A 12,806-nucleotide genomic window follows, 5' to 3' on the forward strand; every position below is an offset into this window, starting at 1 on the left:
GAACGTTTGCCAAAAATTCAGTGCTGTGAAAACGTTCTGAGTGTGCAGAGTTCAGCTCGACCTGAAATTTCCTCGATGGCAAGTTCCCATCCCTATTGAATGAAGCAGATCTGTGGAAATGGCCGTTTGAGCCTAAGGACACCCACGCCGTGATGCAATGTACATCCACCTTTGGACAGATGTTGTCAGTGAGGAAAAAGATCTGGAAGATTGGAAGATCTGGCATTTCATCTGAGCATCGCATAACATAAGAAGAGAGTAAGAGTCTCAGGACCAGGATCACCACCTCACACTGGCTTCATTCAGTGCAGAATAAATGACAGACTAAACCTGCAGTAGTGCATAGGAAGAAATTCATTTTCAGTCTCCTCAGCTTTGATGGGTCCACTTACTGACCATTGAATTACCTTCTGTATACACTGCGTGGAGTAATCTGCCCTGCAGAACAAACCAATGGGTTTGCTGTTCCTATAATTAAACTTATTAGAAAGACTCCGAAAACTGCAGAGCTTTAAATCCTGCTCTGCGAGCGTCCCAAAGTAGTGTCACAAAATGAGCCTCAGCAGATTTTTTTCACCAAAATATACACACTAGAGGGTTTTATTGTGGTTTCCTATTGTTAGCTATTTGCAGACAGGTCTAAAAGCTTAATTTTATGCTGAGAGCAGCATTCAGAATCATGCCGCAGCACTGCTTCTCTGTGATCAGTGCTATCTGTAGGTGCTGTGCAGAATGTAAATTCAGTGCATGCTTATATAAGGTCAGAAAAACTAATCAGAGAGGGAAAGCCAGCGCTCATTACAGAAGCAAAGGTCATACTAAGACCAATTATATCCCTTGAGTCTGAGAAAAACTCTTTTCATGAGGACACAAGTGTGTTTGTTCCCCAATCAATGCTTTTTTCCTGTGCCCGAGCTCACTGCTCTACCAAGAGGAACGCTGCTTGTGTTAAATTGCTGTGTGAGATTGTGCAAAGACCATTTTTCCCTTGTTCTTCTGCTGTGCAGCTTAATTTTTAAATGTCATGGACCAGGTTTGCAGCTGAAATAAATTAGCATGCTTCTGCTTGAAGCCAGTGAGTCTGCACTGATTTATACTAGCTGAGGGCTTCGATCATTAGTTGCAGTGATCAGGTTACTCCTGGGAAGGTCAGTATTTGCTACTCTTGTTTGTCTTCTGTGCTGAGCACTCTGCCTACTGCTCAGCTTTGCCCAGAAGGGTGCTGGATTCTCTCGGCCAGGCTGCCTTTGCGGCGATGCTGTGGAAGGCATAAGGATAGACATACTTTAAAAAGAAATTGGAACAAAGTCCTGCTGCTGTGATTTGTTTCTCTTGACCATTTAGGTACAGCCATAGCGGGCAACAGAAGGGTCAGCCACAGGATGGTAACCCGTGTGTTAGGATAACTGTGCCCTTCATTAGTAGGTTCCATAGGATGATCTTCTCTTTTCTGACATGAATCCTCCATTATTGGGATGAGCAGAATTCTCAGAAGTATTTTCTTTGACCTTTGTCATGGAGCATCCTCGACAGCAGAGCAGGGCTTGTACATGTGCTTCCAATCCTAGATATTTGGTATCAGCCACTTGCATCTCGCACAGTATGAACTGGCTTCAGTTCTTGGGGGCCGGAACTCGCCAGATAGCAGCCTGCACAGCTCCGCTGGGATGCCTTCAGTCATAGCACTGAAGAATCTGCTCTCTTGTAGGAGAGATAAGGGAAGGACTAGTAAAAACGCGTTTTGTTGCTCCTGCTATCAACATTCTGGCAGTGATAAGCCCTTGGTCACGTGGCGGCATTCTGCTAATCTGTAGCAATCTCCTCTTCCCATCGCTGCTGCTCTCTGCCTCTCGCTCACCTTGCTGCATTGAAGCATTGCCATAGAGAAGTGCTTAAAAACGGAGCTGGCTGCAAAGAGCCCAAAGGAAAGCACTTGTTGCTTTGGAAATTACCCTGCCCTGTCAGTTATCATTAGGTATGGATGATCCATTAGCATTGGCCAGCTCCTGATACAGACGTTAGCTTCTTGACCTTCATAATAGCGAGTAATGAAAATTGCTTAATTATTTAATCATGAAGACCATGCCACAAATTGCAATTTACTGAGTTTTCAATGGTGAAGATGGAGAGCTGGCAGTGCTGGCATTGTTGTAGCTGCTGCCAGTCCCAAGTCGCTGCTCAGAAGCCTTGGCCCAGCTGCAGGGTTACAGAAATCCTGCAGATCTCAGTCCCACTGCATCCAGGCAATTCACACTAGACTGAATTCTTTGCACTTGCAGCGTGGGAAAGCAAAGCTTTGATGCTGCAGATCCAGAGCCTTGTTGCAGTGCTGCGTATCAGATATTTCCTGCTTGTGGTGTCTCATGTGATCACATGTGAAGTACAGCTTCCTAGGCAAAAGGATTGCTGTTTTGCTTTTATCCTAAGCAGAGTAATGGCATTTTTCAATCGGACTGGGAGTCAGACAAGTTCATTTTCATCCCATGCTCATGCTTGGGGTCACACATGGTTACTGGTCAGCAACACGAGCAGAAATTCTTCTTTCCTGCATTCCAGTCTCCTTATTGAGCCAGATTTATATTCTCGTGTTCTCCATCTGCTTCGTCTTACATCTTCCTCCACATCCAGGAGAAAAACAATTCAAAAACCTTGAAGGGAAAGAGAGAGCGAGAGCGAGAGAGAGCAAAGATTATCAAAGCTATGATGGGCATAGGGAGAGCCCTGGAGGAACACATCCACATGGACATAGTCAGCCTGAAGGGAGCTGCTGCCCTGGCCAGCAGCCCTTGGATGGAGGCAGCTGCCTGCCAGCCAGAGAACCTGCGAGCAGCTGGAAGCTCTGCAGCCGAGCAATTGGTGCCTTGCCATTGCCAAGCACTCATGGGGTCATGCAGGGGGAGTGCAGCCCTTGTTCTGTAGCTTCATTTCTTTCTCTAACGCAGGCTGCGTCATCAGGTACATCAGTAATTGAAAGGAAAGGCTGAACAAGCTACCCATAGGAGCTGTGGATGCGCCATCCCTGGAGGCACTGGAGACCTGGTCAGGCAGCCTGATCTGATGGGTGGCAACCCTGCCCACGGCAGGGAGTTGGAAGTGGATTATATTCAAGGTCCCTTCCAACCTAAGCAATTCTATAATTCTGCAGTTCTATGGAAGATTTGATATATTTGACACACTAGTTTTACCCTGTTTTATCATCAAAATAAATACATTTTAAGTCATTTTGCACAAGTTTCCACTGGAGGAAAATACAACCTAGCATGAAAGGCATCCAGCCATTTGGACAAAGCATTTTTATAGTTTGGCTTTGGATTCATATTCTATAAAAGCAGAGGAAGAAACTTAATCTCTTGGATAACAATAATGGTAGTAGCTAACTGCTGATTGAAGCTCCTGAGGAACAACGTTTATCATGGTGCATTTCAACCATGGAAAAAGTGGGCACTGAGTCTAAATGTAGCCCTTGGTCCTGTCCCTATAGCATAAGGAAACAGAAATCTACTTATTTCAGGAAGTTTGATGTATGCTTAAGTGTTTGGGATAAGAGGATGCATTTTCTTCCGCAGTTGTTTTGTTGCGGTGTTCCTTTGGCTATGTTAGATCAGATACAGTGTTTTTAGAAGGCTGCATAAGATGGAACCAGCTCCAGCTGAGGGAAGGGAGAAACCCACAATTGTAAATGTGTACGGCATTTCCATCCTTTCTTTCTTTGCCAATAGACTTCTCTTCCTACCTAACCTTGTTTGCAAATAGTGCCAGCAGGGGAAATTTAGCTCAATTGAGGGTAGTTCTGTCTGGCAGTGGATACAGACTTGCAGGCTGCTATTGAGCCCAGGGCTGCAGTAAATGGAAGTTTTCTTTTTAGCCAAACACGTAAGTGCTCTTGCCATGCCATCCTCTTTGCAAGGTGCAGAATAGATGGTTTTCTCCGAAGACAGCTGAAACATTTCAGAGAATCTTTTGTTGTCTTTTTTGTCTGTCTGGGAAGAAGCTGGGGATCATTGGCAAGTCTGATAAAAGGAGACAGGAGTTAATAAATATTACTTCAACCTGGTTGGGTCTCCAAATCCATCTTAATTTTTCCCTGTCCATTTTACTTTCGCACATATTCATTGAAACCATATGTGGTTCAGTAAGCAATGTGCAGTAACTTGCTTGGAGAAAAAGGGTAGAGATGTGTCTATTTATTGACTTTTAAAACAACTGTGAAATAAGAGTTAAGAACTTTTATACAAATGACTCTTAAACATATTGCAGATTCGGTTAAAAATAAATAAGTCGGTCCTTAGCAGAGATTTCAGTAAGCAGTAAGAGCAGCTGAATTAAAATATTTCCACTAAAATTAATGAGCCAATCCTGGAATGCTTAGACTGACTCTTAAGTGTGCTCATTTAAAGACGTTGAATATGTTTGCCTGTCTGAATTTCTATGGAGCATTTTGAATGCATGACAGATTATAGTTTTCAATTATTTTAATTTGGTTTTCTTAATGGGGGAAATAGCTAAGAGCTTAATAATAAAAGACACTCATTGCTTATCATTTACATTATTTTATGTGGTCATTAATAATTATAATGGATTTTATAAAACAAAAAAATCAGGCCCAAGTCTCCCCGGGTCATGTTAGTGCAAATGTTGCATAGTATTTTATGGGAGATTTGGGAAATGAAGTCTTTTTGAAGGATATTCTTAACACGATACCTTTATACAGCGACTTGAAGAACTTTAAAGGAAATTTACTTTTTCACTTGCTCTGTAGGTGGAAATGCCACCGATTGTATAAATTGCCTGCTGTAGTTCTCTAGACACATTCCCAGCCGCAGACATATACCATACTGGGTGACAGGCAGAACCCAGCACACAGCTCAGTGAAACCCACCGGTGATTTAAGAAGGGACCTAGTGAGTACACTGTGTAATCTGAATGTCTTTATATACCAGAAGGCATTGCAAGTCACCAAGGTACTCCTGTGTGGGGCTTGACTGATGAATAAATATTCAGGAGGCCGAGTGTTAATTCCCATAAACTGAGAAGAGAAGCAAGCAGCAATGTCCTGGGTCCCTGCTCTCACAAGGAAGTGACTGCGTGATATATCTTCAGATTTAATTGAGCTGTGTATTTAGACTGTAGCTTGGTTCTTGCTATGGCGCAATGAAAATGCCAGCATCAGGTTTGATGTTACTGATCCACACCTGATCGCGTGCTGCCCAGTTAACTCATAGGTCCTAAAACTCCAAGACAGTTGTGTGTTTGTAGGTGTGGAGACCATATAAGTAGGTTAGTTTGCTTGTTGTCAGAGGCTGTGAAAAATGAAACCCAAGTAAGGTTGCTTTGTACATTTGCAATACATCATCCTCTTCACTGCAGTTGCATGCAAGCTCTTGCTTTTGCTGTTTCACTTAAATTTGGCCCCAACCTGCCACTGGCAGTGATTTGAGAACTGTAGAAAGGCTGTGGGTGTTCAGAAGAGAGGGATAAATATGAGATTGTTCCTATCCTCTAAATGTAGCTTGTTACATACAGGAGTGCTGTTGGTGCTGCCCTTGTCTTCTCTCTGTAGGCTCAGCATTCTCCCTTGTTCAGCATTTCCCTGGCATAGAATCATAGAATCAAAGAATCATTGAGGCTGGATCTAAGATCCCCAAGCCCCATCCACCCCACCGTGCCCACTGCCCATGTCCCTCAGTGCCACATCTCCATGGTTCCTGAACACGTCCAGAGACGGTGACCCCACCACCTCCCTGAGAAGAAATCTTTCCCAGTAACCAACCTGATATCCCCATTCCTACTCTATGCAACCTTTGCTGTGCCACTTTTCTCTGTCAATGTCATGCTCCAAAACCCAGGCAATTTACAGACTCGCTGGAGCCCTCCAACCTGCTGACTGTGCAGCTCTCAGTGCCCCACATGCTCTGCAGTTCTCCCTGTCACTCAGCGGGATGAGAGGGTTTGTGCATTCTGCACCCTGCAGCGAGGGGTGGCAGTGATGGAGCACAGGGTGGCTACGGATCAGCAGGAGCCAAACAGAGGGATAAAATCTGGTACCTCTGAGGAGCTCATCAGTGGAAATTGTGCTTGCCAGTAAAACTTGCGAGAACAGTTTAGCTCCACGTTAAATCCTGGCAGAGATGCACAAACCCTAAGATTTTATCTGCAAAGGAGGGATGCAATCCCGTGTCACAAGCTGGCAGCTTTTCAAGCCCATCTAAATGTGACATTGCTACAAAGCAGAAAGCCAGTGCTGAAAGGCTTAGCTCTGTCTTATCTCAAGATCTACAATGCTCATTTTCACACACATTAGTTATTATATCTGAACCCCTAGTGAAAAATACCCATCTGTGAAATCAAGCTGATTTCTCCTGTTTCTGGGATTACTCCGTAGAAGTGAGAGCTGTGTCAGACTCCTGGCATTCTGTTTCTGAGTTGGAAACTTTGCTGCCCCTGGGCTCAGTTTTGGCTGGGAAATCAGGCTGGGAGCTCAGACCCCACAGCCCTGGGTTGCCATCCAGCTGTGGGGCTGTGGGTGCAAGTGGTCTGTCCGTATCCATCAGCATAGGTGAGCACTCTGCATCCCAAGGTTCTTGCATGGAAAGTCTCACCTATGTTCCTGAGATGCAATAAGATCAGGAGATTGCATCATTCCCCATGAACTGCCTTTCTGTCTGGGGCATTTTCCCTCACCAGTGTAGCAATCTAATCTGAGCTCCCTCCCAAAGGGCTCTTTTAGAGAGTAAAAGCTGCTTTACAAGCAAATTTCTCTGATGACATTCACCGAGCATCATCATTCATCCTTCTCCCATCAGGAGATGCAGTGCTGCGCCGTGCCTGGCGCTGGACCTCGAAGCACTGAGGGTTCCCTGAGCAAAAAACATGTAACTACAGCGAAGGAAAACCGTCCTTCTGCCATCTGCTTTATAACCCAGAAACCCGCATAGCTACCGACTGCATCATAAAATGAAAGATAAATGAATAAAATTCATGTGTGTGTTCTGCAGTCAGAGTGTTATAATATGGGTATGTTACCATCTTCTCACTTCCCAGGCATAAATGAATGAAAAAGCAACTCTCTTCTGAGCTTGTAAATTCCCCCAGCCAGGATTTTTTTTTCTCCTGACCTACTGAGTTCCTTGGGAATAGAGATTTATTATTATTATTATTATTATGGTAAACTGCTTCAGTAATGGTTCCAACAAAAGAAGTAAACCTTTCATTGTATTCAGATAATGTTCTTAACTTCTCAACAAGATTTACTAAATTGCACCCTGGGAATTATGCAAATGAAACTTTTGGTCAAAATGTTACAGGATTACTGTTAAAAAAATTCCTTTTTTTTTTTTTTTTTTTAATCTCATTAAAAGTGCTAAAATTACATGTTCCAATCTAAGGGTGTGCCTATTTGCGATGAATATCTCCCTGGTAGTAATATGTGCTATGGTTCGTTGTCAGTGGTCTTTGCAACTTTCTATGGCAAGTGCTGCTTGTGTGTATTCTCCGAACATTTCACATCGTTGTATTCTTAATGGAAATGGAGCTAAGTGCAGGTAAAAGGCAAACCATTGTAGTATGTTGGCAATTAGCAACGAATAATGAGTCATTGCTGAATATTTGCAACGTGTTTCCCTATCTTTGTTTTGCTCAGTACAGTATAATCATCTCATGGATTTTTCATAGCATAATTGGGTAAGTTGTGTGGGTCTTATGATATATTTCATCTCACAGATCTGCAGTGATTTACATACAGACAGCTTAGACCCTATTAATGCTAATAAAGTGCTGCAAGGACATCCTATAGCATGCACTTTATTAAACTGTACATAGCTTTCTTAGAGAGCTTCTGTTTATCTGTGTTTCCTGAAAATAAAATATAGTGCCTTTAGCACTGAATATTTAAATCCAGCCTCCTTTTCCACGTTTCTGCCTCTCTCTATGCATTTCTAATGCTTCTATCACAATGGGATCGGGGTACTGTATGCAACAGGAAATAGAGCATAAAAATGCCCACGAAGGACTGGCAGACTCCCCTCTTCCGTGATTCAGGTTAAAATTGCTTCCATTTCAGTTCTTGGGGGGAGGCCGGTTTGCTGTTAGGTACGTATGCTCCAGTCATGGCTGTAGTTGAGCTGAATTGGGGCTGAGGTTCAGGCTGTGCCTGAGGAGCCCCTCCTGGCTGCTGTGCTTCAGTGAGCAAAAAGGCAGCAAACGTGCAGACACCCTGGTGCAGGTGCACTGATGGTGACGGACACACAGCCATGTGGCCCGAGTTACTTTTTTCTGTTCTTTCTTCTTAATTTCAGAGATGGAAACCCCACACTGACTCAAAGCCACAAACGTGGCTTCCTAGATTTTCGCTTACCTTGAGCCTAAGCTGCAAACACGTGCATAGTGGGTTAGAGCCTGAACTCCTGACTCGAGTTATTCATTTGCACAGACATTCACATAAATCCCATTTTCAGCCCTGCCTACCCGACGAGGTGAGAGCTGAGTTTCTAAAAATGGGCACTACAGACTTCAGCTACTGAGCTGAGGAGCCATTTGCCGTCATTAAAACCACAGTTGTGCAAGCAAAGCTTAGGTTTAATATACTCTTTTTCACCCATGGATTTGCTAATGAAAATTGGATTCAAGCCTGACTGCTTGGGTCCCTATTACAAATACCCACTGGGCACCCACAGACCTGCATAAACGGCGGTGTGCGGCACGAGGGCACTTTCTCTGTGTCCCCAGTACCTGTTCTAAGTGATGACACCAGTGCAAGCCCTATCAGTTTTTCTTGGTGCTAATAGCCTAAAGAAGCATAGAATCCTGTAGAGAAAGACAGATGAAACTGTCTGTATTCCCTGACCTTCAGCTCCAGCAGTGTGGGTGCAGCACGAATCAATCCTCGTGGTGCCGAGTAATAACTGACATCATTAGCTGTTGGCAGCAGCAGACTGCTCAGTGGAGGCAGTGTGAAGAAACCAGCGTACAAACTTGGTAACGATCGGGACAAAGGCATCAAAGGAGATGCTTGGAGATGCTTGTTGGGGATCTGGTGTCATTCTGCACCAACATTCAGCACAAGGGGAGGAAATAGCGATGGGTGACATGTGGGAGGAATGTGAGAGCAACCCATGGCCCATCCCAACCCCTCACTGCTAGGGAAGGCAGCTCTACTCCCCCCTCAGGGGCCTCCTGCCCCCTGCTGAGCCCCCTTACAGCAGCTGCCAAAGCAGAGATGCTGACGTGCACTCACTCACAAGATTTCCATTATCTTCTCACTACTTTGTTGTATCCATGGACCTGTTTGCGGGAAAAAATGCTCTACTTTATGCTGCCAGGATGGTTTGTGATGGTGCAGGGGGTGGTAATTTATTGGTACCTTGCACTTTGTTTCAGGAATAGGCACGGTGTTGCAAGAACTTCTTTCAGCATTTGATCAGAAAATTAAATTTGGGTTTAAAGAGATAGTCAGGGTTGCTAGGACAACATATTAACCTCCCTTTTTTATTTTCTTGTCTCTGTATCCAAGGTACGTGTAATTCGTCATGCTGTATTTGGTTTGTTATGTGTTTCTCAAGGTATGGGAGGGAAGGAGTTTCGAAAGCAATGTGCCAAACGCGCCTTTCCTCGACAAATGGGCACATAGGCAAATGGTAACGTCCCGCCAGCCATTCCCAGCCTCCCTCCTCCATCCTGCAGGGCTGGACAAGGCAGGAGCAAGCAGCTCAGCTCTCCAAATGTCATGGGAGCATTCGTGCGCATGGTGACATGGACTGAGAATGGGATGGAGGGGACTGCAGGGAGCATTTCTGGAAGTGGTGAATGGCCGTGAGATGTTGGCTGTAACTGAACAATCTGGGCGCTTTCAGGAGCTTACGGTTTCAATAGCAAGTAAACAGCATTCTTTTGTGCATATAGATTCTCCCACATCAGAGGCAAAAAGTCAGAATTGTAATGATTCCTAGAGAATCATCATGAATAAAAGAGGAGAAAAAATAACAGGAAATATGTGGAAGGAACTTTTCCTGGCTTTTTCCCAAATCTTCAGCATACAGCTCGAGCTCCTTGTCAAAATTGACAGCGGTTTTACATTTATGCAGCTTCCAGGCTCAGATCTTTAAAGTTGTTTAAACATCCATATGGCTTTTGTCCAAAGCTTATTGATTGCTGCCTTTGTTATTCCATCCAGATTCGTTCCGATAAGGACAAAGAGATCCATATCAGGTACAGCATCACCGGAGTGGGAGCCGACCAGCCACCAATGGAAGTCTTCAGCATTGACCCTGTGTCTGGGAGGATGTATGTGACCCGCCCTATGGACAGAGAGGAAAGAGCTTCCTACCATGTAAGCATGATATGCCAAGGGGAAAGAAGACAGCTGGGGGTTTATCTAGGTTTGCAGGCTCTATCAGCCACGCCAGTGCAAAACAACATTAAACCAATGTCCTTTTCCAGCACAGAGCCACCCATTTCTTTAAAGTGGTGCAACTGCACACTGCTTATTAAATCCATGCAAATTTATCTGTGGACTGAACCCCTCAAAACCATGCGAAACCATCCGCAACATTAGCATGTCTTGGGAAACTGCTAATTTGGGAATCATTACTGCAGCTAAACATGCAATAATTGGCATCGTCATTTTTCATTTTAAATTACTGGGAGATGTTCAGGCTGTATGATGGGGGTGTGTCAGATAGGTTTTTAAATATGCAGATAGGCTAATATTAAATACGAGGGAATTAATTAAGATTAATTACTCTCAAAAGTGCAGCCTTTCACTACCCTAGTTCATAAAATGCTCTACCTGCAGTATGCTTTGAGTGTAATTGGTCGTTATGCTGTGATATAAATCACAGTCTGTACATTACACGGTGTAATTGCACAGAGGATACAGCCCCACAAATTGCTTTAAAAAAGCATTGCACCTCACATGATGGCTCTGCAAAATTTCAAACGCTTTCTGCATCCTCGCTTTCGTTGTCTCCCAGAGAGGCTGTAATGGGTTGTTTCATGGATTGCTTTCTATCAGCAGTAGCCACATCTGTGGGCATCATAACAGCCCATCCCAGGGATGCTGTGATGTCAGTGATGCAGGATGGGTCACTTGCGCTGACACCATCCCCAACTGCTGCTCCAGAGACACACATTGTGTCAGCTTTATCAGGTGTCCAGTTAACCACATTGACACAGCTTTGGGACTGGGGTGGGAGGACAAAGAAATAGATTACCTCTTCAGCTGGGTGGAAAAAGGAGATTTCCCCTGGGTTAAGGGGGGGTCTGAAGGGAAGTTGTTTTAATCCTCTGTGAACATGAACAATTGTTTTGTTTGTTGTGCCTGTGAAAATATGAAGGGAGATCACTTTGGAAAAGGAATGTTTGAGATGATACTGTGTGTCATCTCATCACCGTTGATATTGTTTCAGCAGTGCCGGGTTATTATAAAATGATGTTGTTGGTAATACTATGCACACATTAATGCTTTTGATGGAGTCTGTATGATGTCTAGCAACGGACACTCTCAGTCAAAAAATATGCTGAAGAAGATTTCCTTGCAGTAAAAAATTGTGCAGTGCTCTAATAACAAACTTAACCTGAGGGCTTCAGGGAGCTCAGCAAACTGAATTGTCACCTCTGTGAATGGTGCACACCACAGGAATTCCGGCCCTCCTGTTCCTTACAGAAACCTTGACCTGGCAGCTCCAGGCACAAATAAACAGATTCACTCTGAAGGTTACAGGAACATACAGTTTACGGAGAGTGGATAGCTGATAAATATGTTATGAGAGCTTACAGACAGGAATTGTGAGTGATAGAAAATCTTTGTTAGCAGAGCAGTAGAAGATGATAGAGATCATTTCAATCACGACTGTAAACAATGTTTAGATCCCTCAGCCTCGGAAGAAATTGATTGATGATTTATTGGATCATCAATTGTTCATTTAATAATCCTTTACAAAGCGTTTATAAATACATTGTCTCCAAAGCAGTGACCCGAACACTGGTACAGAAACATACAGTAGGAATGGACCATTCTGGAAGTTGGAGATATTGGGCCAGCCTCCAGAATGAAGATCCAGCCCTGAGCTTTGGCTGTTCCAGGTTTTGGAGAAGTCAGTGTCAGAAGTCAGCTCAGCTACTCAGTGAAAGGCAAAAGCAGACCTGGAACTCGTACTGAGTGTAGGAAAGCAGTGACTCAAGGCTAACCATCTTTGAGTCAGTTTGACACCTGCTATGGGGTTTTCCTGAGCTCCATTGGATGCTCTGAGCCTGACCCCATGCAGGACGAGGCCGGCAGTGGGGCTGCAGTGCCCAGAGCCTGGGGAGCCCAGCGTTCTGCACTCCTGAGCTGAACGACATCTGCTCGGAGCCTCTGTCACTGCTGAGCGTTGTTCTTGCTGCTTTCATTTCCAGGTGATCTAAAATCTAATTATAAAAAAAGAAAAAAAAAAATTGCAAGTGTTTGTGAGCCTTCGTGTGAAGAGTTCTTTTTCATTAACTCCTACGTTCGTAACACGTATTTTCTTATTATCTGTTTTGCTTTGGGATGACCATTTTTAAAATACTATTTTAATTCTCCCCACACGTAGCAAGCCATTCGTCTGATGGAACCTATCTTTTCCCTAAGGTGAAATGGATGCTTTCTCATTAGTTCTGTAGCGGAACTTCCCCGTAGCTTTTCATGAGCTTTTCAGGAGGACATGTCCATGTGAAGCATGCAGAGATGGCTGTGCCTCTGGGGCTCACCATGTCTGCCAGGTGACTCCACAGCATGACTGCAGTGCTGGTGGCCACGAGTTTGGCCCTATGTGAGCCTCAGCTGTTTTCTC

The 12,806-nt window shown here is 44.2% G+C and overlaps 1 protein-coding gene across 2 annotated transcripts in view; it reads left to right on the plus strand.

Annotated features, from left to right (window-relative positions):
- The window catches only part of CDH4 (cadherin 4), a 417,253-nt gene that overhangs the window by 315,522 nt on the left and 88,925 nt on the right, over positions 1–12,806 (plus strand). For both annotated transcript variants that reach the window (NM_001004391.2, XM_040650680.2), the window contains one exon: positions 10,169–10,324. In NM_001004391.2, the coding sequence (NP_001004391.1) occupies positions 10,169–10,324 (156 nt within the window). The remainder of the gene's footprint in view (positions 1–10,168; positions 10,325–12,806) is intronic.

This window comes from Gallus gallus, chromosome 20, assembly GCF_016699485.2.
Source record: "Gallus gallus isolate bGalGal1 chromosome 20, bGalGal1.mat.broiler.GRCg7b, whole genome shotgun sequence".
Taxonomy (NCBI): Eukaryota; Metazoa; Chordata; class Aves; order Galliformes; family Phasianidae; genus Gallus; species Gallus gallus.